This window comes from Eurytemora carolleeae, unplaced genomic scaffold (genome assembly GCF_000591075.1).
Source record: "Eurytemora carolleeae unplaced genomic scaffold, Eaff_2.0 scaffold378, whole genome shotgun sequence".
NCBI lineage: Eukaryota > Metazoa > Arthropoda > Copepoda > Calanoida > Temoridae > Eurytemora > Eurytemora carolleeae.
The window spans coordinates 68225-94886 of record NW_019396287.1 but is presented as its reverse complement, the minus strand read 5'-3'; the positions used below and the strand labels follow the sequence as shown (position 1 = coordinate 94886).

General features: G+C 31.3%; 2 protein-coding genes across 8 annotated transcripts in view; both read right to left on the bottom strand.

Annotated features, from left to right (window-relative positions):
• Positions 1 to 255: 255 nt before the first annotated feature.
• On the bottom strand, positions 256 to 19533 carry LOC111700186 (uncharacterized). 3 transcript variants are annotated; one of them, XM_023471027.1, is made up of 17 exons: positions 17890 to 19533; positions 8061 to 8321; positions 7643 to 7922; positions 7010 to 7526; positions 6841 to 6924; positions 6731 to 6783; positions 6021 to 6596; positions 5108 to 5745; positions 4344 to 5017; positions 4155 to 4239; positions 4021 to 4070; positions 3107 to 3947; positions 2583 to 2671; positions 2026 to 2116; positions 1781 to 1882; positions 1445 to 1612; positions 256 to 1184 (listed from the first exon to the last, which is right to left on the bottom strand). In XM_023471027.1, the coding sequence occupies exons 2-17, from the start codon at positions 8262 to 8264 to the stop codon at positions 375 to 377; spliced, it is 5262 nt and encodes a 1753-aa protein (XP_023326795.1). In that variant the 5' UTR covers positions 8265 to 8321; positions 17890 to 19533; the 3' UTR covers positions 256 to 374. The 3 variants fall into 3 exon arrangements, with proteins under 3 accessions (XP_023326795.1, XP_023326794.1, XP_023326796.1); XM_023471026.1 differs by lacking the exon at positions 17890 to 19533 and adding an exon at positions 10154 to 10260; XM_023471028.1 differs by lacking the exon at positions 17890 to 19533 and adding an exon at positions 10154 to 10260 and having other exon boundaries at positions 6021 to 6563.
• A 97-nt stretch (positions 19534 to 19630) lies between these two features.
• The window catches only part of LOC111700189 (protein N-terminal glutamine amidohydrolase), a 28975-nt gene continuing 21943 nt past the window's right edge, over positions 19631 to 26662 (bottom strand). For 4 of the 5 annotated variants that reach the window (XM_023471033.1, XM_023471034.1, XM_023471032.1 and 1 more), the window contains 5 exons: positions 24114 to 24186; positions 23177 to 23226; positions 21215 to 21287; positions 20579 to 20661; positions 19631 to 20219 (listed from right to left, as the gene is read on the bottom strand). In XM_023471033.1, coding sequence (XP_023326801.1) covers positions 20579 to 20661; positions 21215 to 21287; positions 23177 to 23226; positions 24114 to 24186 — 279 coding nt within the window. In that variant the 3' untranslated portion in view covers positions 19631 to 20219. The other variant, XM_023471036.1, reaches the window with a different exon arrangement.

Genomic DNA, 26662 nt, shown 5'->3' with positions numbered 1-26662 from the left:
GCTCCTGGAGAGGAATACAATATATCAATAACATGTTAGCTCCCTGGATCCGGATTTTCTCTTATAACACACATTTATATTTCAACCAATGAGAGAACATCAAGATAAAATGAACCATGAGTAGTGAAGAGAATCTTACTAAATAATTTAATACAAATTTTTCTATTGAGTAACTAAATCTGAAAGTTGATTTAGATAATAGAGTTGAATTGAACACACTACTAGTAATATTCAACGTAATATTAAACAAATATCTCAGTATCTTGTCATAATTTTTTGGAATAATGTTTTAAAATATCACAGTTACTTTTTATCATAGAAGAATATGAACATTGTACAAGCTCGTCTTTTTCAAATTAATATAAAACACATGATCAATCTGAATCCAGCAGTTCATCGTAGTCATCATAGTCATACTTATTTTTAATGACCTCAATCTTTGGATTATCTTCTTCGTTTTGAATCCAATTGCCAGATTGGCCGGCAATAGTTGCAATATTTGATGCAGTTTTGCCTTCATTAATAGCCACCACACCTCGATTCTGTTTTGGTGAAATTGATCGTGTTTTCTGTTCTGATAAATCGGATTGTGGTTTCTGATCTGCTGAATCTGTCAGGGATTTCTGATCTGATAAATCTGACTGTGTTTTCTGATCTGCTGAATCGGACCTTGGTTTCTGTTCTGATAAATATAATGAGAGTTTCTGACCTAATGAATCAGAATCTAACTGCGGTTTCTGGTCTGAAAAATCTGACTGTGGTTTCTGTTCTGTTGAGGCCGCTAGAGGATTCTGATCTAATGAATATAACAGTAGATTCTTATCTGAAGAATCTGACTGTGGTTTCTGGCCTGATGAATCTGATTGTGGTTTCTGGTCTGATGAATCTGACTGTGGTTTCTGGCTTGATGAATCAAACAGTAGGTTCGGATCTGGTGAATCTGACTGTGGTTTCTGGTCTGATGAATCTGACTGTGGTTTCTGGCTTGATGAATCTAACAGTAGGTTCGGATCTGATGAATCTGACTGAAGGTTCCGATCTGTTGATTCTGGCTGTGAGTTTTGTTTAGAAGAATCTAATCGTGGTTTCTTATCTAAGCCGTTTAACCGTAGTTTTTGTGCTGAAGATCTTAGGGATGGTATTTTTTCCGGTTCCGTTAAAGTTTTATCCTGTTTCCCGCTCACCTAAATATTTAACTTTTAAAAAGAAAAACGATAATTCCAGCCATGAAATAAAATCAATAATGCAAACAATCAATCAATCAGGTTTAAAATCAATCAATAATTCAAACATCAATTAATCAATTTATCTATCAGTTAGTATGCAATTCAGCTTAAGAAATATATATTGTTTAGCTGTGAAAATCTAAAACTAACAAATAAATAATTAAATCAACCAATTAAAATCTTAAATACAAAATATCTAGAGTTTGTAAAGTTTCTACCTCTAAAAGAAGCCCTTCTCTAGAACGTGATCGAAACTTTTTTGATAAACTTTTATCATTTTCAGCAGTTTTTTCCTCCTTATTCTTTCTACAATCCTCTTTAACTTTTCTATCCTTCCTTTCTTCTGTTTTCAAATTCTCCGAAGGTGAGACAGGAACCCTTCTTCTCTGTAATATGAAATCATTTTTATATTATTGATTTCTTAAAAAATAAGTATAAATGCAATTGCTTTGCAAAAGGCCTTCAATACCGCCCCCCCCCCCCGAACGCAAAATATAAAAAGATTTTCCTAGACGCATTAAAGAATATGATGCGCCATGTAGGTTGAACATTACCTTGACCCCCCGGCTTTCAGGTATCCAGGCCTCCTCAGGCAGGAATGCCTCAACATATGAATGCACCTGACCCATGTGACTCACGGCAGTGGAAGAACAACCCTAAAAATACATAAAGTTGCCACTTTTATGGATAGAAACCTATTCTTAATTTTTTATCATTAATTATGCAAAACAAAGATGTTCAATGCATTGAAAAGAAAACCAAAAAAGCTTATAACCTTAAATCCGCCAAAAAAAAATACCTTTGAAAAATCCTTCCTGCAGATTGGACAGGAGGTAAAATGTCCAACTTTTTCCTTCAATTCATAGTAAAAATGAGCGGTGGTGTAGTGCCTTGAAGTATTACAATAAAATTAATCAAACTGCTATAATCTATAAATGAAACCAAGTCAACCAAGATTTAAACTGGAGAAAATTAACAACTTTTCTGTTGCGGCATTTCTATGAGAAACAACTACCGAATTTCGCAGGAAAGTGAATGGAAATTCTTAATTCCAGAAAACCATTATGGATTTTAAATAATTAAATAAATAAAAGATCAATCTTCATTCCGTGGACATCGATATGCTGAATGGCTAAGAGCAAGTTTCTAAATTGTTAATAGCACTCTATTTTAGAGGTAACCTAAATTACAAGGAACCAGGGGGGTATATTTTCATGGAAGAAAAACATTTCACCCTTTGGAAATAATTTTTTTTCAACCTAGAAATTTGAAATTTGGGGAGGGGGGGGGGATTCTTTAATATATATACACCCCTGAAAATAACTTTCAACCTCTTGTGATTATTTTTGATTTTACCTGTATAATTCAGATTTATTTGCACTTCCTTTTCTAGGAAGAACTTTGCACCAGAAGCAACGGTAATCGACAAGTACCCCATCTACCTCCTTAAATATGTTTAGATCAGGTCAAGGGGGGAAAAACTGTTAAATATAATAATCCAGTTTTCTTCATCTCTTAAAATATCTTTCTATTAAGAAATATTTTACATAAAAATCTATAAGTATACATTACTTTTTTGGAAACATTGATTTAAATAGGGTTAAATAAGGTCTAGCTTTCTATAGCAACGTCAATGTATCTCTATACTCAATTTTTTAATATACAAATTAAAATAAGAAACATAGAAATTGATTTTCAAGGGCGTATACAGGGTTTTATTATAGGGATCTATGCAAGACACAAAATGAAATGGGCCAAATTGTTCAATTTAGAAATTCCATGTGAAATACAATCTTAGACCTTACTTTTCTTCGAACAAATTTAGATTTCTAGGGACAGGTTAGGGTCCTACTTTCTTTGCCCGCCCCCCTCATCGTTACCTTCATAAATTCATATTCGGAATGCTTTTCAATCTCTAAAGAAGGTGATCTTACACGTTTCTTCTTTTCCTGTTTTCTTTCCTTTCTATATAGCACCTCTTCCCTTTTTGACAGATCCTTATCATTCCTGGATGGAATCTTGTCTCTTCTAGGCGGATCAGTTTCACAATCCTCAAGTAATTGAACTCTGTCCTTTCCGTTTGGGTCTTTGTCCCTCCAAAATTGCTCGTATGCTTCTCTTTGTTGTTTTATTTTTTTTATGAGCACAACATTTATGTCTTTGTTCTCAAACTTTTTAGATTTTAATGGACCTCCCTTTCTACCTTTTTTTGTGCTTTCACCTTCCTCACAGATTTCCCGTTCATTATTCTCTTTCGCTATTGATGCTGTTTTTTGCTGTATTAGCATGTTTCTTGTTGAAATAAATTTATCATTTGAACATCCTGAAATTTGTATGTTTGACGCTGGGATATAGTCCTCATCCTCAGATTTCTTTTTTTTCCTCTGCTGTCTAACTCCAGAGTATTCATTTAAATGTTCCTCCATGATGGAAAGATTGTCCACTTCATCATCATTGAAGAAATCTTCTGCTTCTTCTTCCTCTTCAGAAGATTCACAATTTGCACTTTTCATGTTTTCAATAGCATTATCATCAACAAGGTTGAAAGTACCAGAAATATCATCCTCCTCTGTTCCAAAGTAAATATTCTCATTCTCCATCCCCTCCTGTCCCTCAATTAGCAAAGGGTCTAGTGCGTAATCTGTCAAATCAACATTCATCATTTCCTCAATCATTGTCCCAAACGGTTTATAGTAGGTATGATCTTCTAGATGTGGCAATCTGGAACAAATAATGTCATTTCTCTAAATTCCATTTTATTCTTAATGGTTTTGATTCATTAAGAGGAGCTTACCGTTCTTTCCTACTGATAAGCTTGACAGTCCATAATGTGTTCTTTTTATTCTTAAAAATCAAATCATCAGTATTAAATTTTGATAATTAAACAGAGTTACTAATGCAATGATTTTTTTATTCTTAATTTTTTACCTCAGTTTTCATTTGAGTTTCAAAAAACTGAGAGACTGCTATTCCTTTATTTATAACTGTAGAAATGCAGTGGTCCATCAGAGCACTAAAATTTGACTGTACTAGAGAAATAAAATGCTAAAATATTTAAGATAATCACTTTTAGCACTGAAAACCCTTTCATTTATTTTAGTAGATTTAGATTTTTACCTTGGGCATTGATTTTCAGTGTCTGGAATCAAAGGTACAACATTTTCTTTGGATTTTGACTTTGGTCGATTAATTTTAATTAACGTTTCAAGCTGAAACTCTGGTACGGTTTCAACTAACACTGGGCTTTTCTTTAATTTTAAAACTGGTTCTTGCAGATATCTATGAGTGTTGCCTTTTGCTTGTAAATGTTTGTGAGTATTGCCTTGTGCTTGCAGACATCCAGGATTGTTGCCTTGTTCTCTAGGTTTATTCTGATCACTACCAAGCACTATATAGGGAGCATTAGTTTTTTTGTGAAATGCAACAGCTGACTGGTCCTTTTCTGAAGTTGGGTCAGGTAACATATTTTTCTTCACTTTGATGGACAGGTTAGGGGAATGATTAACTTTTGGTTTTAGTTTGTGGGTACTCTTTTCCTGTTGATATGTTCCAGGATAACATGTACTTAGGGTACTCTCTAATCTGATTGGCTTTAGTTGAGCTATTCTTTCATTATCCATGAAGAAAAGTTGATTGCCTTCTTCATCCTCTAGGGTTTGGTTTTTATTCCTGGCGAGATGTTTGATCTTTTCTTTTTGAGCCCAAAGAGTTTGTTCATAGGCTATCTGTCTAAAATGCTTTGATTTTGAATAGGGCTTCCTTCTAATCCATCTTGATTCATTTAAAAGTTCCTGAAAATTAAATATTTTAACAAGTCTATCAACATCTTTTCTGGAAATACTATTGATTGATTAGTTAAAAGGTTCTCATGAAACCTTTACCTGTTCAGTTTTAAATGTCACCTTTGTGGATAATTTAACTTCATTTCTCTTCAAAACTTCTTTAGCTATCTCTGTGATTCTAAGCAATTCTTTTACCTCAGAAGCAATTTTCTTACATGGAGGATTAATTTCCTCAGATCTACTAACAGATGAATCATTCTTTAATCTACTAGCTGCAGAATCTTCTTTGAGCTTATGATTGTTTGAATTATTATGCACTACTAATGGAGATCTGGCTTTAGGACTGTCAAGTGGAGTTTCTGTGCAGAGTAGATTAATTTGAGAGCTTTGATCTTCATAAGGATCAAATTTACTAGAATAATGTTCAACAGCTTTAGAAATCATTTCATTGATAATTTCGTTAACAGTATGATTCATATCTAACTTATGATCTTTAAGTTCAAGTAAATTTGTATCATCTTGGCCTGTTTGTAGGTGATCTTTGCTAAAAGCTATTTCAGTATAAAAAAGATCATTAAGGTCCGAGTTTACTTCTGTAAATTTAGGTAGATCGTTAAAGACACTTTTTGTTTTATTGATAATCTTCTTTCCGAATCTGGTAAGATTTAGAGTTCTAGATAATTCACTGGTTAGTGATTGTTCCAGCTTCAATATCTCATCATCAAATGCTGTTTCATCTGAAAAATATGCTAATAAACATACATAATACATATCTGTCAGATCAAATTCAGGGGCATTCTCAGGAATTTGTCCATGAGTGAAGGCTTAACTTTTTTCTTTCTGGGGGGTATCAGCTCCCATTGGGGCCTGAAAACCCCATGAAAACCAAAGATTTTAATGGTCCAGGGGGGCAATGAGCCCCAATAGCCCCCCCCCCTAAAAATGTCTATAATTAAATAAATTTGTTGACTAATAGATATCATAATAGCACTGTTGATATTAAAAAAATTACCTATGGGCAAATTATCCGAGAAGGATTCTGAAGCAAAATCAATTCTTCTATTAGAATGCAAAATCTGCATTGGGTTTTTTCTTGAACATGGAGGGTTGACAAAACTTGCATTTGCAGATTTGACAGAGCAACTTGGAAGCTGAAGAGGAAGTGGATGCTTTGGTTTAGTGCTTTTTGAATTGATGATCAGATTTGATGTGATTAAACCTTCGTTTGATTGGAAGATAGCACATGATTTAGGATTAACATTTGCTTGCTGATCTGGTAAGCTTAGAGAACCCACAAACTTACTTTCATTAATACCGGCTAAACTGCTAGGCATCAATTTATAAATAGTTGATGGCGACTCATTTGAAGTAGAATATATGTTTGATTTTAAATTGTTTGGATTATTGATCACAGAATGGTTAACTGGCATCACAGAGGAGGCTGTAGAACTTGGATTGACAGGAAACCTGCTGAGGGAGGGATTTAATTGAATGAAAGATGTGTTGTCTGAAATAACATGTTTCCCAGGGTTCACATGATAAAGCTCTTCCAGACCTTGAGAGAAAACTTTGTCTATCTGAGGAAAATCTAACAAGACATTCATATAATTTAATATAAATCTTCTGATTAAAAAATAAATTGATGATGGTTGAAGTTTATGAGTTTTTGAAAAAATCATCATTCTACTAAATAATTAAAAAAATAGAATGAAATAATAAAACCTTGTACAATTGGAGGGTTGAGACAGGGTTTGAAGCAGCAAAATGGTGTTTGTCTAAACATGATAGATTTTTTTTATTATCAAAACTTTTCAATTCAGTTCTATACTTACATGTATCTGTTCAATTCCTGCTGGGCAAGACAGAAATGACCAGGTAGACAATGAGGATATTTGCAGTTTTCACAACTTTGGCACCTTAAAATTTAAAATTATAGCTTTTTTATCAGTATTTTGTATGCTGGACATTCTGAATTGTAAAACTGAAGAGTTAAAAACTTGCCTATTACTGGCTGGTGGGTTCAAGTAAGCTCCAGTCTGATTTTTTGCTGGATTGTGGAGATTACCAATTGGGATCACTGTCTGAGATCTTAAGGTTTCAGGGTTCCATCCCTTGGGTAGGATATAGATGGGAGGGGAACATTTTCCAATAATGTTCTGGGTAACATTAGACGGACTTGGAAACACTCCAGTAAGCACTGGTTTGTGAAAAAATTTCATATTGGAACTAGAAACACTTTTGGGAATATTGATACTCCCAGGTGGTAGAATTCTTCCTCTGAGCAGTCCATGATTTTGTATAAAAGTGCCTCCAACAGAATTTCCACTCAAGAGCTTTGTAAATTGCGTAGATACCGGGCAAGTTGGGATTTTTGAAGATATTTTAGTATTGGTTGGTGTCCATTTATGGATATTACTATTGGTTGGTGTCCATTTAGGGATATTACTATTTATTGTAAAATCAGGTTTCTTTAAATTAAGTTTTATGCCATTGTTAACTTCTTTGGTGACACTTTTACCTAAAATATTAAGAATTTATTTAGTAAAACCAATGATTTTGAAAACTATTATGAAGAACAAACATAATTTCAAGTGAACCTTTTTAATAATTCATACATATGAAAAATATACTTACATTCTTCAGTTGTTTTAGGTTGAGTAGATATAGTATTAGAGGCCGGCTTCAATACTCGTTTCATACATACAGGCTTGTAAGCTTTATCAACAGAAAAACGTTTGTATGCTTGATTAAATGCTCCATCAGCAGATACAGGCTCAAATACTTCATCAAAAGATGAATGCTCTAAAACTTCATCATCAGATACGTCAGCAACAGCGTTATGCTCACATTCGTCATCAACAGAGGCAGGCTCAAGTGCTCCATCAAGTCCGGAGGAATGCTCTGCTGACTCAACCTGCACAGTCAAACTTCCATTTGAAAATGTTGAAATGAAAAAGGTCTTCAGAATTTTTTTGAAGTACAAACCAATCATTTGATTTACAGCAAGTGCTTAATCTCAGTATCAGAATGTTTTATATAACTAAAAAGTTACCTTTATATTTAGCTCATCTATAAGATCTTGATTACAATTTTCAACAACTTTTTCTAAACTCTCATCTTTATCATCATCTGAGTCCAATGGGTTGGGTATAGTTAGGTCTGTAAGCTCATGATCATCATCGTTATCATTCTCTTCTGGTAAAAAGATGGCTGTAGTATGTTGTTCCCTGGCATTGTCTAGTTCAGGGTTTTCCATGATGTTTAGATTCTAGCCATATGACTAAATCATACTGTGATACAGGGCTTTCAATGTCTGCAAAAAAATTTGATATTAAAATTTAAACAAAATCAAAATTAAATTCCAAATTTGAGTAGTTTAATAAAATGTTATTTAAAGATGAAAACTTCTTAAGTAATTAATGCAATTTTATCCTTTATGTTATGAACAATCAAACATTATTATTCACAATATCCAATTCCAGGTGTACATTTGTGACAAATGTACATGTTCCTCTTTTTTTAATGTTGACCAAAGAGAATAGAATATATATTAGAGTGGAATTTAGTCATTCCCTCGGTATGAATTTTGTGTACAAATCATGTAAATGTTCACTAATTATATACAAGTACATTAATACAGTATGTTCCCGAGACTATCCATTTCAATTTCGAATTTTTAAAGCTTTTAAATAAACTTTTTAAAATGAATCAGGTGAATAATAAATATTATCTTGATTTACAGTCTTAACGGAAAATCATCGATTGTAAAGTGAAAGGCATTGAGTCTATGAGAAATGATCATTGGTCAATTATAAAACCAGCCTATTTTATAATTTGGTTTTATTTAATATTAATTTTAGAATTTCTATAAAATGATGTTCCAGGACCCAAAATGTTATATAGCACAAATATGTGAAGTACACCTGCAGTATGGAAACAAAATAGCAGTTTTACACTTTTTTCTAGTAAATTTCACTATAATAAATATTCTATTCTCTTTGATGTTGACAAAGGGAGCCAGCCAGCCATAAAACCAGCCTATTTCATAATTTGGTTTTATTTAATATTAATTTTAGAATTTCTATAAAATGATGTTCCAGGGCCCAAAATGTTATATAGCACAAATATGTGAAGTACACCTGCAGTATGGAAACAAAATAGCCGTTTTACACTTTCTTCTAGTAAATTCCACTCTAATAAATATTCTATTCTCTTTGATGTTGACATAGGGAGGAGGGGGGGGGGAGGAATTTGGGGCCATGCCCAAAATTTGGCAACACTTAATGCAAAATATTTTATTCACATATAATTGATGTTCACAATTATTTTCAGCTGTTATTTTAAGGGCTAGGCAGAAAAATGTTGAGAGAACAGGTTTACAAAAATCAAAGTAAAAGTCATGCATTGACAAATTGTAAAACCATTAATTTTCAAATCATTAAAAAATTGATTGTTTTTTTGAAAGAAAAATTAACAGTGAAATTTTAAAATATAGTCTATAATTAACCCCCCCCCCCACCCCTCCTTATTTTATAATGGAATGACACATTATTTTGCAATTTAATGAACCATTAATGTTTTTTTTTCTGAAAATTTTGGAGTTTTGGCAATACTGGTAATTCCACTTACTCTTAATGGTTTGTGCCCTTAAAATTTTACAGACCATTAACAAAATATTTTTTTGCTTCACTCAATTTTCAAATTAAAAATACCATTAAAAATGTAAAAACAACAGTTGTTAGCAGAATATCTTCTGTTAACACCATTCATAAATTGAGATTGTTGATTTTAAGAGTAACTTGAAATTTTTTTAACGATTGGAACTAACAGTTAACAAAACAGCTAGAAAAATTGGAACATGCCCAGCTTTAGCTGTACTATAAACTTTCACTGCACTTTACCTCCCTTTTATAGTGACAATTTAAGTCTTTATAAATGTTTCATCCGGGTTAAGATTTACTTCAAACTAAAGGATTAAAAATAATTTTTATAATGACACAACTTGTGAAATGGTATAAATGTATTTGAGCTCTAAAATTGGAATTGGAATTAAATGTTTTTTTATTGAGTTGAATTTGAATTAATAACATTTAATATTTTTAACACCCTTCCTCTCCCCAGAAAAAAATACTTCTTCAGTCCTACCTTGACATTTTCTTAAATTTTTAACAATTTTAAGTCTGTGTGTTAATGTTTCTCACACTATGGGGTAAAGTAAACTGCCAACCTAAACGTGAGATTTCAACTCAATGTACAAAATAATTTAACTGCGCAGGTTACTTGTGATTTGCGCATGCCCAGTTTCTAATCTGTTCTCTGATTGGTTTGTTTGGATGTAAGCTGATGCGCACTTTTATGTTTGAGTGTTCTGCGCACTACTGCACGGATAGCTAATATCTCTCTCTCTCTCTCTCAACATACGATACACACTGGTGGATGAGGGGAGGGAGGCCAGCCACAACAATTTCTCATCCAAGCCACATTCTCCTCATTTTCTTGCCTGAGCCACCTCAAAATCCTTGTCCTTCGCTTATTATGCATTATTATGCATAAATAATGGATAGACTTGAGTATTTAAATGATTACATCATGTTGATTTCTTCAAAACAATGAGAATGATATCAAACTTTATTTAGATAAAACTTAAATCTCTTCTGCCTCTGTAATGGCAAATCTTTGTGATACAAAATAAATTGCAAAATATTTGGCATACCTCTGCCTATAATTTGCCCCATGAAACCACCAGCTATAATATTAACAAAAAAGATTAAAGTTCTATATAAACTTGGAATAATTTGCAGCATGTACACCTGAAAATGCGGTAAAAAAGGTGAATATTTTTTAGGACATTACTCAAAAACCTTAATTCTATTAAAAGTATTTTCTACGATTTAAAAAAAAATTAATATTTCGTTTATGCTTTAACGTGACCTGATTCTTAAAAAATTGTTTTATTTTGGAGCATGAACACTTTAAAAAGATATTATTCGGAGGATGGGGATTTTGAGTTTTGAGGTATCTATAAGGTTGACATATTTACATTTGGTTAACTCTCTACCTCTCTGTCTCTATTTTTCTGTTTCTCTCTCCTTCTCTCTATATACTTTAAATATAAATCAAAAATGTTAATGTTAAAAAAATGTATTAATCCTGTATTATACATGTGTATCTTTGATTAAATCACAGACTGCCTGGAACTTGTTAACTCCAGATGGAATTCTTTCTTTGAAGAGGAATTCATCAATGTAGGATTGTAGAAGATTTCTTGGAACTCCGCACATTGCCTTAAGAGGTCTTTTGTGTTTTGACCAGTAGCCCTCGATCCGATTTGTATGTACCCCTGTTATTGGGTCCTTAAAAGGGAAATCTTTGTTGCTATGATTCAACCATTGAACTATTTCCTGGTCCCCCATTTCCATAATCATCTTCATGTCCATATTAGTTGTTTTCCCGCGTTTGACTAACTCATTATAGTGGAGTCATAACTCCGTATAGTGTATACGCGGAGTCATCCCCTTCCCCCTCTCCAAATCAGCTGATCCCTCGGAGTCAACCCCTCCCCCCGCTCCCTCTCTAGTCGGCATCCCCATAGTATTGTATCTCTGTATTCATATACTTCCATATTACCGTTCATTCTAACTACTGAAAATGACGTCTGCATTTCCTGTATAGTTCCAAATAACACATTATTTGCTCATTAAATGCCGGTTTAAATTTTTATATTTCGTGAAATAATATTGGTCAATGATCAAAAAATATTTTACCATGGCCCATAAAAATATATCAAATGACCAAAAAAATTTAGTTTAATATTATAGTCAGTGGCGTATATAAGGGGGGTTATTGGGGTTATTTACCCCCCCTAGAATCCTGGGGGTAAATACCCCCCTAGAATCCTGGGGGTAAATACCCCCCCTAGAATCCTGGGGAGAATTCTAGGGGTAATTACCCCTGAACATATTTTCAGGCCCTGAATAGCAGGGGTTACTCCATTTGCTGCCTCTACAAGTAACAGTTCCAGTTGCCTTGACCCCTTCCCTTCAAAAAAAAATACATTCCCATTCCCTATTCATTAGTCTGCACTTGTGTAAAGACGACTATTTTCATGATAGTAAAAGTTTTTGCGGCATTTTGCAGATGCTTAAACTTTTAGTTCGGTTACTTCAGCAAAGTTCACTCACACACAACTCGTCATTATAAAAAATATATATATTATGAGTTAATTTCCTAAAATACGATTTTTGGACCCCCCTCCCCCTCCTTTTGTACATGGATATCATATCATATGTAAGACAATTTTTGAGCCAGCTAAGACTCTGAATCAAAAATGAAGATATTCTGAACAAGTTCTTAAGCTCCAAGCCGCGCCGACTTTATAATGGAGGAAAGAGTTGTTACTTTGTTTTTGTTTTTAAAAAATGGTTGATTTTAAAATTAAATATCTTTTAAATTTGCACGAAAACAAATAAAATGTTCACTGTGCAGATAGGTCGGAATCAGATATTTCAAATTTTAAGTCAACATATTCTAAATGATTCTAAATTCTAAAGTAATAGTCAATGTCATTAAAATTAGATGTTTTTTAATAGAAAAAAAATGGTGAGGACAATAAAAAAACATTTTTATTTTTTACTTATAAATAATGTCATTTCCACATTAGATTTCGTTAATATCTTAACATACTACATTGACGACAAGAAAATTTAACAATGAGTAATGACCATATTTTTTCAAAGTTTTGCAGAGTAGCTTTTCTAAAGATTAAAAAAAGTAACATCTTTTTCCTCTTAGAGTAAAACTATCATTTTTTATATTACTGCCTTTTTTGTCAATGTTTGGAAAAAGTTTAGTTAAACTTGAATAAATTCAGTTTTTTTACAGATCTTTGTAGTTAATGTAAAATGAATGACTATAATGAAAGATATAAAACAAGGTGAAAGCTGAAAGGTATGTCATGAAGCCTTTATTAGATTGAGTTTGTAAATCCCAGAAATGAGTGGAAAATGCAAATCAACCCCAATTAAAACCAAAAATTTGATATACATCATGATATTTTTCCAGGGGGGGGTAAAAAATTTCTAGGGGGGGGGGTAAAAAATTATAAATATTTACCCCCCCCTACAGAATCCTTATATCCGCCCCTGATTATAGTTCAAAGCATTTAATTTCAAATGAGCAAAAAAATGGTGGATTCTCAATATTGAACTAATCCCGTTTGAACTACTATTGTTTGTTTGAACTATTGTTCATTTGAACTATCGTTCATTTGAACTACTGACATGACATCATGTATATCCTGTAGTTCAAATCAACACATTACTTGCTCATTTGAACTATTTTTCTACCAATTCAGTTTTTAAATTTTTTTATAATTCATGAAGATATATATTTATGCTCAAATTTGAACTATTTTTATGTCCATTTGAACTATTTTTTTGTTCATTTCATTATGTTTATTTCATAATGTTAATATAGTTCAAATGAACAATAGTTCAAATGAACAATAGTTCAAATGAACAATAGTTCAAATGAACAATAGTTCAAATGAACAATAGTTCAAATAAACAATAGTTCAAATGAATAATAGTTCAAATGAACAATAGTTCAACTGAACAATATTTCAAATGAACAAGTTCAAATGATCAATAGTTCAAATGATCAATAGTTCAAATGATCAATAGTTTAAATGAACTAAAAAATAGTTCAAAATGAGCATTAGATAAACTCGTTTGAAATATTGTTGATTTCAACTATTCATGTCGTACCACGTGCAGTATAGTTCAAACAGACAATAGTTCAAATGAACAATGCTTCAAATGAACAATAGTTCAAATGAACAATAGTTCAAATGAACAATAGTTCAAATGAACAATAGTTCAAATGAACAATAGTTCAAATAGTTCAAACGGGAGTAGTTCAAATAGCCCTACTAACCCGAAAACCTAAAAATACCAAAGTCTCTATATATAGGTGTACGTATTAATAGGTATTTTTAAGTATAAACTTTGGTTTTAGAACTTCAAAATACGTATTTTTACGTAAAGGTAAAACCTAAAATTTCAAAAAATTAAGAAATGTTAGGATTTTATCAAACCTAAATCTACGTATAGGAAAAACCTAAAAATTCCTGGTTTATTGGATTTTATAGGTTTTTTACATACACATGTTGATGTATGTCATATACGTAGTTTTACAGATATAAAATACATATTTTTACATAAAGGTAAAACCTATAAATTCCTGATTCATTGGATTTTTAAGGTTTTTTGCATACACACTTTTAAACTCGTTTGAACTATTGTTGATTTCAACTATTCACGTGGTACCACGTGCAGTATAGTTCAAATGAACAATAGTTTAAATAGTTCAAACGGGAGTAGTTCAAATAGCCCTACTAATCCGAAAACCAAAAAATACCAAAGTCTCTATAGGTGTACGTATTAATAGGTATTTTTAAGTTTATACAGTTTATACAGGGTGTCCCAAAAAACATGGGAATTCAGTGACGAATTCGATATCGTCCTTGTTATGAATTAGCATTTTAATACCTAATTTCAAAACCTATAATATTATTATGTCTGCTAGAGTTTATTTAATGAAAAGGGTAAAAGACTGTAAAGATGTGTCTATAATGTCTCTGCAAGATGAACAGTGGAGACGGACAAGTTTACTCTGTTTGTATACTGTAATTTTCTTGTTTTACTAAGTACAACCGTATGCAGTCAAAACATAAACAAACAAAATGTAAACATAGCAGACGAAACTCTTACAGATTACAGCTTTCTCAGTAGGTATCACTATACTAAATCAAAGAATTATTTGAAAAGACGATATCGAATTCGTCACTGAATTCCCATGTTTTAGAACTTCAAAATAGGTATTTTTAAGTAAAGGTAAAACCTAAAAATTCAAAAAATTAAGAAATGTTAGGATTTTATCAAACTTAAATCTACGTATAGGAAAAACCTAAAAAAAATTCCTGATTCATTGGATTTTATAGGTTTTTTACATACACATGTTGACGTATGTCATATACGTATATTTACAGATATAAAATACATATTTTTACGTAAAGGTAAAACTTATAAATTCCTGATTCATTGGATTTTTTAGGTTTTTTACATACGTATTTTTACGTTTGTCAAATACGTATTTTTACCAAAGAAATGGTTACGAAAATATTTATGTCAAACGTATGGAAAATACGTATTTTTACGTATTGTAACGCTGTCGTGGTGTTGTAATCTTTTTGATGATAGTTCAGAGATGAAAATATTTATCCCAAGTTTGAATCTATAAATAGTATGGCGGGAAATTCAAGTTGGTTGATCCAATGCTAAGAAGGGGCCCGGGTAAAGAGGCCAGGTTAATTCACCGAGAAATTTGTTGGCATCAGGAATTCCTGAAAGAAGCGAGCAGGTCAACCTGTACCTGATCTATAGTTAGTTGGCGACGAACCTTCACATCAAGGAGTTATAAAGAAAACTGGATCGTTAGTCAGAACTCAACCATAAACTTCATTTCTCTGATATTTCGTAACAAGCATCATTTGTTATTTTATCATTAAATAAATTAGCTAAACTGTACATCGCTTAATATTTGGTTAGAATGAACTCAGTTTTAGCCCTTTTGGCTTGAGAAAATATCTCACTTTTTCATATATATTACAGTATTCCTTAACCTAAAATTGCGTATATACGTATGTCATTTTCGGGTTAGTATGGAGGATAGCATCATTTTTTCTCATGTATGGAATATTTTTTGCTCATTTGAACTATTATTTTTGCTCATTTGAACTATTTTTGGTTCATTTAAACTATTTCTTTGATCATTTGAACTATTCTTTGCTCATTTGAACAATTTTTTTTGCTCATTTGAATTATTTTTGGTTCATTTAAACTATTTCTTTGATCAAGCTATTTTTAGCTCGTTTGAACTAATTTTTGCTCGACATTCGAACAATTTTTGGTTCATTTGAACTATTTTTTGGCTTATTATGAATTATATACCCAGCTTTTCAATTTGCGTAAGCAGTGAAACCGCATATTTGTCAACCATTAACCCCCCTCCGCCCATCCATGTAATGTCGTCTTTAACTCTCTTTATTCCCCTCTCGGAGACACCAAACCAAATAATTTTTATCCCCATTTTCTTTGTTCTCCGGTAACGGAGTCTAAACACTTTTATTATTGTGAACAAAATATTTCATATAAAGAATTGGTGAATTTAACAATTAATTGTCATTCTTTTCAGAAGTTTTAACCTTCATATCAATCATTAGATCGTAAGAATCTTTTCATTATAAAATTATAAAACTTTGTAACAATTTATGTATTATTATCCATTTAATTTTTTTTAGGAAATAAAGAGTTTTCTGCATTATCGGTTTTGATTTGAGGGTTATTCCATTGTCTATCTGTTCATTATTGAGAATCTTGCTGCTATCCGACAACAATATTATTTTGGCTCCAATGATGCAATTACAGTATTAAATTTGAGTAACTCTGGATTTCAAATTATTTTAAATATCTATTTATATTTATATTTAAATTATATATTATATATATATATATATATATATAAATATATAATATCCTGAATTTGTGTAGATATGGATTATTTTTTTTCAGGCATACAAATTGCATAAAAATGCGCTCAATTTGCGAAATCGCCGAAATGTTAAATATCTAAAATGTCAGAAAAGACATTATTGCATTTTCCAAAAAAATTTCAAAAACACCGTTTTCTTAAAAAGAATTTAAGTTTTCCCAGCTGGAAAATTTCTCATGATCGGAATTCCGATTTCTGACTTGAGGAATTCTGATGAAATCGCTCCGCTTTTTCATTCCGATCTGTTCTGATCATACATTCATGGCCAATTTCTTATTTATTTAACCATAGGTACAACTATAAGTCGTATCTATCTATCTACACTGCTCTGGTAAAGCGTAACCATAGTGTGACTATGGTTCTAACAAAGGTAGAGCGTCTAAGAAATTGGCCAAAAGCAGAGAACGAAAGGTAACAGGGCCGTTGAACCGATCGGTGGGACTAAAGCTGGACACAGTGCCAAATTCTTCAGTTTAGTTTACGATTTGGAAGATAGGATTTGGGTAAATTCACTGAATTTTCTAACGAAAGTTTTAAATATCTTTAATATTGCTTAAATTATAATCTAAATTATAGGAAAACATGCAACTTTATTAAGCGTTTATTCAATCAAATTAAGACAACTTTTTAATTAAGGTTATGATTGGTAACAAGCAGTCTGAATATTAGCCAGGATGTACATTGTACAATGTACATGGATACCTCATTGCAAGTATTGCAATGTAATAGATCCCGTTGGATGTTGAAATTCGAATAAATAGCAATATCAAGACGACATTTGATTTATTCACATTATTTTGCATTACTTAACTTTCGTTTTGGAAAGACACGTTCAAGTGAAAGTGTTCGGTAGAAAACAGAAAAGAGTTGTTGTATCATTCTGTTTACATTATGAAATGTTTAGGGGCGTATTCAGATATTGTCTAGGAGGGCTTAGCTTTTTTTCTTGATTTTAGGATTTACAACCAATTTATTTTATAAGAATGCTGATCAATTCTAGGGATTTATGAGAAAAAAATTAAATGAGTTAAAGTTCCAAAAAAAGAAACAAGATGGCATGATAATTTTACGTTAATGTATGTTTTGTCGGTATTCCTGCAGGGCTTTCTTGGTCTTGGTCTTGGTTAGGGGTGTCTGACTGAGTTGTTCAGTGAAATAGAAGTGCACCTCTTAGGACATTGTATTGTCCAACAGTAATAGCATTAAGGTTAAAACTTACTTAATAATTTAATTATTATTTCATTTTTCACATTCAATTTACTACGGTTTACCAAAAGAGAAATTAATGGCGTCTAAACAAGCCCTCAGCATTCTGTGCACATTGTCGGGCGAGTCGGGCACGTCTGAATTTTCTACCATCTTTGCATTCATTCTTTCTAAACAAATTGTTTATACAACATCTAAGACGATTCCCATAAACTTTACAGAACGTTATGGTGCTAACTGCTAACATGATTTAAAAAATAACAGTTTTAAAAAGCACACCAAATATAATTTAATGTTTTATGATTTATTTAATAGAAATTAAGTGCAGGAAGAAGCAAAACAGGAAACTTCAGAAACATTAATTTTTTCCAATTGTATCCTTTGTATATCGACATATATAAATATATATTTATATGTATATATATATATATATATACATATAAATATATCCTGCTAAATTATGTAAAATGTAAATATCACAACTTTGTATGTATCGAAACAATAGAGATCTAAACTGCATGCTCACTGTCAGAATTAGGTAAAAACAAGGGTGGAAAATTCAAACACAATTTCCAAACTTTAGATTATCTCCCAAGAATGAAGAGCATCATCAATTTTTGGGATCTGAATGAGTTTTTGCTTTGATTAGTTTTTTTTTGACATAAGCAGTGCAAGTATAAAATCTTTTGAACAACCTTTAACAGAGAAATGTGCAGGAACTACACAATGTGACTATAATCGTTCCTATTTTTTTTTCTGAAAAAATTTGAGGGATTACGCATAGTATTGTTTTGATCTTTCTTGGTCATCAATTTAAAAATTGATAGATTTTAAAGTGTAAAGAAACAATCAACCTAAAAGGGAAAGGTTTAAAAGGTTAAACAAGTTCTTGATACTATCCCTGCACAAATCCTTATATAAATATAAATATTAAATCAAACATTTAAAATATAGTAAATGACTTAGTATCACACAAATTATGTTCACAAAACTTCAATTTCTTCTTACAGAAAAAATATTTCAGCTCCAGTGAAAATGTCTTGTTTTCAAAGGTTTTCGTTTTAACATTCGCCCCAAAATCATTTTTTACTCTCAACATTTAGATAGGTTAGAAATATGGATTGAAAAACTCAAAATCTTAGAGTCTACATTTTTTGGCGGCTAACAATTTAGAATGAAAACAGTTAAACATGATATAATTATTATCTTTACCTAAAACGACTTATAAAGGACATTACAAAATTACAGTAAAGGGTTCAGAAAATGTCTTTCTTTTTACATGCATACGGAAAAGATCTAAAGGTGCAATTTTTCAATCAAAAGAAAAAGAGTAAAATTTGATTGTGATTTGTGCATTTATGTGAAAAGGCAAATTTGTTGTTTGCATTATTCAAATATATAAAAACTAAAATCTTCTCCGAATTGATATAAGAAATTTAAATGCACACATAAATCTTTGATCTGTGATTCAGTAATTGATGATGTAAAATGTACAATTAAAAATTAAAATCAAAGTATCTTACAAATATTTTAATTGTAATTTTTCCTTGATTCCTTTGTTAGAGGATCCCAACATTATAACAAAGGTATTGGGTACCATGACAGGGTTTAATTGTTCACCATCCAAAGGAAAGGATTCGCCTATTTTTGCCAAAAATATCTGACCTGTATTGTTTTTGTAAACGTTAATAGTGGTTTAATTAACTAACCCCCACTACTTATTGAAAGTATACTTTTTATATCCTTCGATTTTATATCAAACACCAGTTTTTATGAAAAGTAATTTGGTTGAATTATTCAGAATGCCTGAAATTTTTAAGTATGGTGTAAAGCATAAATTTTTTCGATAGATTATGTAGGGAAAAATTTAGAACTGAATAATTTTTTGCATTGTTATTAAGTCCCATATTTTTTGTTCGTTAAATACTGTTTACATGTAAAATATGATTTGTGGACCACATCTGATCTCAGTAAAATGATTTATAAAAATATTTGGATAGTTTATCACAAAACAAACGTATAAATATTAAAATTGAGTAGAAATTAGCGTGCTTTATATACGGTTGTATCAAGCTGAATAGAGAAGGCATAACGAGACAGAGAAATATATATATTAGTTCACATTGTATAAACATTAAACACTGCTTCATATTTCAGACAAATAAATAATATATGATGTACTTTACAGTATTACTCCAGCCACAAATATATTGTTTTTTTTTAAGCTGAAGAGCAAAATATATGACAAAGTAAGTTTTCACATAATACTTGCGGCTGCAATAACTTTATATTAGTATTTACAGCTGAAATAGTTTTATTTTTGAATGAAATGAAAGCAAATTGTCCACTGCACTTGAAACAGATAGATCTAATCACTGCATTGTATTTAGATCTCCTACAAGAGCAGCTGATTTATAAATATTAAAAATTAAGAACCGGATTACTTTTTTTGTAAAAATTAAAAATTAAAAAATAACATCTTTATCTTTTTTTAAAATCTTGATTGTTCTGATATTTAAGGTAGTTAGTAGGTTATTTAGTAAGCTAAGTGTGTTCTAAATTTACTAAGAGCTAGTATCATTAAAGTAAACAACCCTTGGAATCCGGATCAACATTTTTGATGTCTGGATCTGGAAAAATATACGGATCCAGGTATCCAGATCCTAGAGGCAAAATGTTATCCTTAGTTTCTTTTATACTGTTTTATTGATAAGGAAACTTGTTGGCTTTAAAAAGTATAAAAATACTGCTCTCCTAGACTGTGTGGAACATCTTGACAAACTCTGTAAGAGAGAGAACATCTCCTATCCCTCCAGCATCCATACTGATAAACTCATCTAAACCAGCAAATTGATTCAACTTGGTTAAACAAAGATAAAATTCTTAAATGTATTAATAATTGAATCAATTTATTCAGCAAACACTATTTTCCTCTTAACTTCAATTTCCTAAAAAATGTATATTTTGAAGAGGTAAATTTTCTTGCAAGTCCGGGATTGTGATTATTTTTATTTTTAAGAAAGAATTAAAAAGTTCCTTGAATAAAAAAGTTGTCAAACCTTTAATATATAATTATAAAGCCTGCACTGATACTTCTTTGCATAAGAGCCCTGATTGAATCATTAGGAAAGACTTTTCCACAAGTACTTTCGGTGCCGGAAGAATATAGACGAAATGTGTCACAAACTCTAATTTTCTAATCATTATATCTGTATCTTCTTTATACGTTCTAGGCCTGTTAGATCAAATAGTCTAAGTTTGAAATATCAAAGGTTTACATCCCCAGATTGCAAAGATATAAGGATCAGAAAATATGAATTAGTATTGTATGTGCAGTTTCTTTCTTCTCAAAGAATATAATGGCCAAGATAAGCGATTGAAGTGTTTTACCAAGGTTATGTTGGCTGGTAGGTGATGATATACAAGGATAGGAAGGAGCAGGTTTCAACCAGCTACCATCCTCCTAAATAAATCTTTATGTTGGCTGGTAGGTGATGATATACAAGGATAGGTAGGAGCAGGCTTCAACCAGCTACCATCCTCCTAAATAAATCTTTATGTTGGCTGGTAGGTGATGATATACAAGGATAGGTAGGAGCAGGTTTCAACCAGCTACCATCCTCCTAAATAAATCTTTGTGTTGGCACCAAAGACGCACTTATTCACGAACGTCAAAAGTTACTCTTTTTGAGGTCGGAATATTGAACGCTTGATATCAATATCCAATGAGGGGACCTATCTGTGGATCTGGGTGACCATCAAAGGTCTCCATAAGATGGAGATCGATGCTTCTTTCTGAGATTCAAAACCCATAAGCTCTCCCTTCAGATCTGATAACTTTGAAAGGTAGCTGTACGTACTGCTATATTAAATTATTAGAGCCACGATTCTTTGAAAATTCGAATTTTTCTTCTCCAGGGGTGTATATTTTCTTGCAAAAATATATTTTATTCCCTCCCCTTTTGAAAACTAGTTTAACCCCAAAATTTTAGGTGTAAAAGTATGTAATATATATATGTACCCCTGCACTGTTCTATGAATACTTTTAAAGTTTGGAAAATGATAAGAATTCAAATAAAACAATTAGATTTATGTTCTGCTGTTCCGAATTTCAGGGTATGATGTAAATAAAAAATCAATAATTAATGTGTTTTCTCTGTTTGCAATGGAAAAGGTAATAAACTCTGAAAACCAACGCACTTAGGCTTGTTCATGTTCAACCAGAAAAAACGGCACATTTGTTATGCGCACATTTTCTGTCGGATATAACTAGAATTTAATTTAATTTAATCAGAATTTAATCAATAAATAAAAGCTGATTTCATTTGAGGTACAACAATGTTTATTTGTAAATATTAAAATATAGAATAAAATAAAATAACCTCATGTTTTTGAAGACAGTTCCTTTTAGGTGCATAATTTACCCCTGAAGGAAAAAATGAAAGTATTAATTAGAAGGTATCTTCAATGCATTAATATTCTATTAATTGTAATAACTAAGTTATTGATCTAATTACTGTTCCATGTAAAGACCCTCATTTATCAATCAATTAATTATTCATTATAGCTTTCAGACTGTTCTAGAAGGAAAGTGTGTGATATCAAATTTCCATTAGAAATCAATTAATTTTTGAAAAGATCCTGGTCCAGTAAGTGCATTCACCAAGACAAAGAAATCTATGAATAAAAAAGCAACCAGATATACATATTTAACTCTCCTGTGTCAATCTTTAAATATTTAGAAGAAGAATCGTTGTATGTAAACTGAGTTCCCTGGTAAATACATATTCTATAGAATGCTTTCAGCACATCAAAAGGTTTGATATACTCTTCTCTATGTCTATAGTATATGCTGGTTTTCCTTAGAATCAGTTCCTCTTTAAATATCTTTTTACGTGATTTGAATATTATCAAATATATTTTTACAAGTTTTTACTAATTTTTAAATCTTTAATCCATCAGAAAGTTTTAGTTCTATACAACTGGACATTTTATCTTACAGAGGAAGACAAGACAGGCAATCTTTTTAAGGGGGTGGGGGAGATAAAGTTTAGGGGTTTACTATCAAACAGAGATAAAATTCCTTGCTCATTGAGGTCGCGATACATATTTTTCCCTTCTAACTTTGATATCAATTTGTTCTTGGTTTGTTTAGCAGAATTAGGACTTTAAATAAAATGGGCCCAAAGCAATGGTGTATTTATACATCTACATTTGGCAATCAAAATGGGCAAAAAATCTAAATAAAGTTAATATATGATATATTAATATTATTTTTTTCTTTTTAAGCAATTTTAAATATTTTTATTTCCCCAGAGATTGTCTTTTAAAAGTTGGTAATTTAATTCTCACCTTTCTCATATGCCGTCTGTCTGAGGCAAACGTTGCAAGGAAGGTCGTGGCTGAAGAAACATCATTCAAAAATGTCATAAGAAAATAGTTTTAGTTTTTAAGACCTCATGATTTGTAAAGTTGTTTTCATCTTCAAATATAATATATTTATATTGTTTTTAAATTGAATTTTAATAAATAATTTCCATGATAAAACAAAAATCAACATAATAAAAATGTAGCAATATCAAATAAGAAAATGACAAAGAACTGCGTAGGTTGGATATTAGCTGACAGGAATACATAATATCAAATGTTATTCCATATTAATAATTGTATATGAACTCATTTTATTTTAATTCTTCTTTGATCGAGTTCTTGACAAATTTATTTATGTATGATGTTTGTATATAATCTTCACTCTTAGTACATTCCTAACATAACAAAACAATGGATTTACTTTAATTTTCAGAACAGTAAGTGGAACAGTAAGCAAAAGGGGTACATAAGTTAAAGGGACAGACCAGCTATGTATTAAGGTAGTTAAACTTAGGATGCAGTGTTGTGGACAAATTCTTTAGGATTCATTTGAGACATATAAACCGTTTCCACGTTGTAAATTTACTGAGTTTGAGCGCAAAGTCGACGTTCAAAATCATGATTTTGGGTGGGTACGTTTTCAGAATCGTTTTTTTTTAATCTATTAAATAACGACCCAGGATTTACAGATCTTTAAAAGTTTTATATGTCTCAAATGAATCCTGCAGAATTTGGCTACAACACTGCATACTCAGTTTAAATACCTTTACACATAGCCGGTCTGTCCCTTTAATCAATCAAAAAATCATGAAAAGAGATATGTACAAATTTAATTTCATTTGAATGTTTCTGTGAGAACCCCATTGAGCACTGCCCACAGCTGGATCATCTTGATATGATACTGAATGAATGTTTGTTCCTGGTATAACTCTAAATAATCTATGGTACTCCTGGTTTAGGATTGCATCTGTTCTGAATGTTTCTGTCACATACTAAAAATAAAATAGAGATTTTTCTACTAAACTTTAGTTGTGGAATTACTTAGCATGCATATCTAAGACTTCCCAGTACGGAAGGTTGATTTTTTTAGAATTTTTAAAATATCTATTGCTTCAACTGGATTTGCATGGAGAATTTTTTTGATTTCATTAGAGAGTTAAACAAATTTGATCGTAATAAAAACCAACTTTTGTCCTTGACAACATTGACTGAAGAGAAAAATGTTTTAATTCTAAGATGGGAGTCCCCTCCCCATGAACTAAATAAAAATCCATAAAATTAGATTAGAGACAAACAGAGATTCCTAATTTATATATAACTTAAGAAAAGAAAAAAATCGATTTTTTTTAGCCAATAACACCCCCTGCCACCCATGAGTGTCCACAAAAATGCTCAGCCCAATAGGGCCGGCTATACGCAACATACTTATGAATGTCTTGTTTTATTATATAGATTTATCTAGATATATAAAGTATAAAAAGAAATTTTCTTAGCTCGGTTTCAGAATTCTAAGTTGATTTGGTCGATTTTTAAAGGAAAATTAAGATTTCCCTAGCTATGTAGTTATGATTAAAGTATATACATAGCAATTCAGTATGCAATAACCAGTTGGGTATTAGTTAATTGGAACTTTGTTAATTATTCAAGACATCCCATCGGTGAATAAGGATCATGTTAATTATACTTAACATCCCATGGTAAATAAACCACCATTACTGTTGTGCAACTCATCTAATTAATATTCATAGTTCACTAGAACTTCAGTAAAAGTTAAAACCAAAATAATGTTTACATGAAGTTCAATTCCGTCAATTGGTGATAACTTAAAGTAATTGTTTAGTCATAAGAATAAGTTAAGCAATGTTATGCAACCATAGAGGAAGAGTAAGTTATTCCTTATATATCTTATATTTCCCCTTCATATTATTCAAGACTACTTTTCTATATCCTTTCTTATTGTATCAGATATTGGATTTGTTATACAATCAATGAAGAGGGGGGGGGGGGTACATATACAGTTCTCCACATAATAAACCAATATACAGGATCTACATGCCTTTATGAGGCAACAATATCTAATCATATTTGGTGTAGGTGTTTGTATGGTTTTATTACATACTACAGTGATAACTAGAAAACTCAGAAATAGGAAGACGACTTTTAGACTCAAGTTATCACTTTACATTGTCCAATAAGCATGGGGCACAGCAATTGTGAAGGGTAAACATACTCATTTCACTTAATTAGTGATTTGAAAAGTGTCTAGTGAAACTATTTGCTTTGTAACAACATAAAATACACTTAAGCATTGAAATAAGGTCGTCTTCCTATTCCAGAGAGTTCTGATTATCACTGTACTAGCTTGGGAACCCAACTCTGTCCTCAAACTAATCTTTTTCTATTAAAGTAAATCCACTTAATTTAGAATTTTTAAACCGAACTAAGAACATTCCCGTAGTTCTACCGAGTTCTCCAATGAAAATTTGAGGCAAATAAGTCAAGGAATTTATGATTTATGATCGGCCATACAAACAAACAGAGATTACAACTTTATTTAAAGATTTGTAATAGCTGAGGAGGAAAAAAATCTTGCCTTTTCTAATATTTTAAAATTTACTTAAAGCAATTTGTAAAGATTACTCAATGTCGCAGCTGTTCCATTTACAGTTTTTCCCAAACTTTAACTATTTCTGTCAATATGAGAAATATCTGAACAGCTACAGGGTTACATGTACGAAAATTTACACTGTCTGTTTCCTTACATTCATGAACTGTTAACTTTTTCGTTCTTTTAAATCAGAGAACCTAATTCAACCTTGGAATCATCAAATTTATAAAGTTTTAGGTCGTCTTTACAGTCTTATCGTTTGTGGGTAACCCTTCACCTAAATCCAACCAGGGGAGTTTTTCATAATATTGAACAATGTCTGTAGTCTGAATTTGAGCCTTGTTATAATAATATCATACTTTTGGATGATAACCATGAAAAAGAAAATCTTTGTTGTTCTGTTTAATACTGTCATGAAGTATGAAGCTGTTGTGTTGATTAATATGTCTATATACAATGTACAGTAAAGTATGTTTATTTAGCCTCCTTGAAGTATTCAACTATTGTATTGTATAATGTTTATGTACATTGTACATATACACCAAATATTACATATATTTCTTATCCATTAACATTTACTATTTGTTTACACTGAGCGTGTGTGTGTGTACACATTAAGCAATACAAATTTCCTCTATTTTATGGCCAACTGTATAAATATAAGAGTTTGCTCTGCAACATACAAACGATACTTCTTTCCATATAAATAGTTTTACACTAAATAAGCATTATGGTGCATGCTTCATGTTTTACAAGCCATGCATTCCGTTTTATATTCTCCATTTTTTACTTTCATCAGCTAAAAATTTATTTTGAAAATAAATTGTTGAATTTTCTTTTAGAAATAATTAAACCCTAAA

Excerpts from the sequence above, each read along its gene's own strand:
- LOC111700186 (XM_023471027.1), bottom strand. The coding sequence starts at position 8,264 with ATGGAAAACCCTGAACTAGACAATGCCAGGGAACAACATACTACAGCC. Across the intron at positions 7,527-7,642 it reads ACCTAAAACAACTGAAGAAT|GTAAAAGTGTCACCAAAGAA; the intron begins GTAAGTATATTT and ends TTAATATTTTAG. Across the intron at positions 4,240-4,343 it reads ACTGAAAATCAATGCCCAAG|TGCTCTGATGGACCACTGCA; the intron begins GTAAAAATCTAA and ends GTCAAATTTTAG.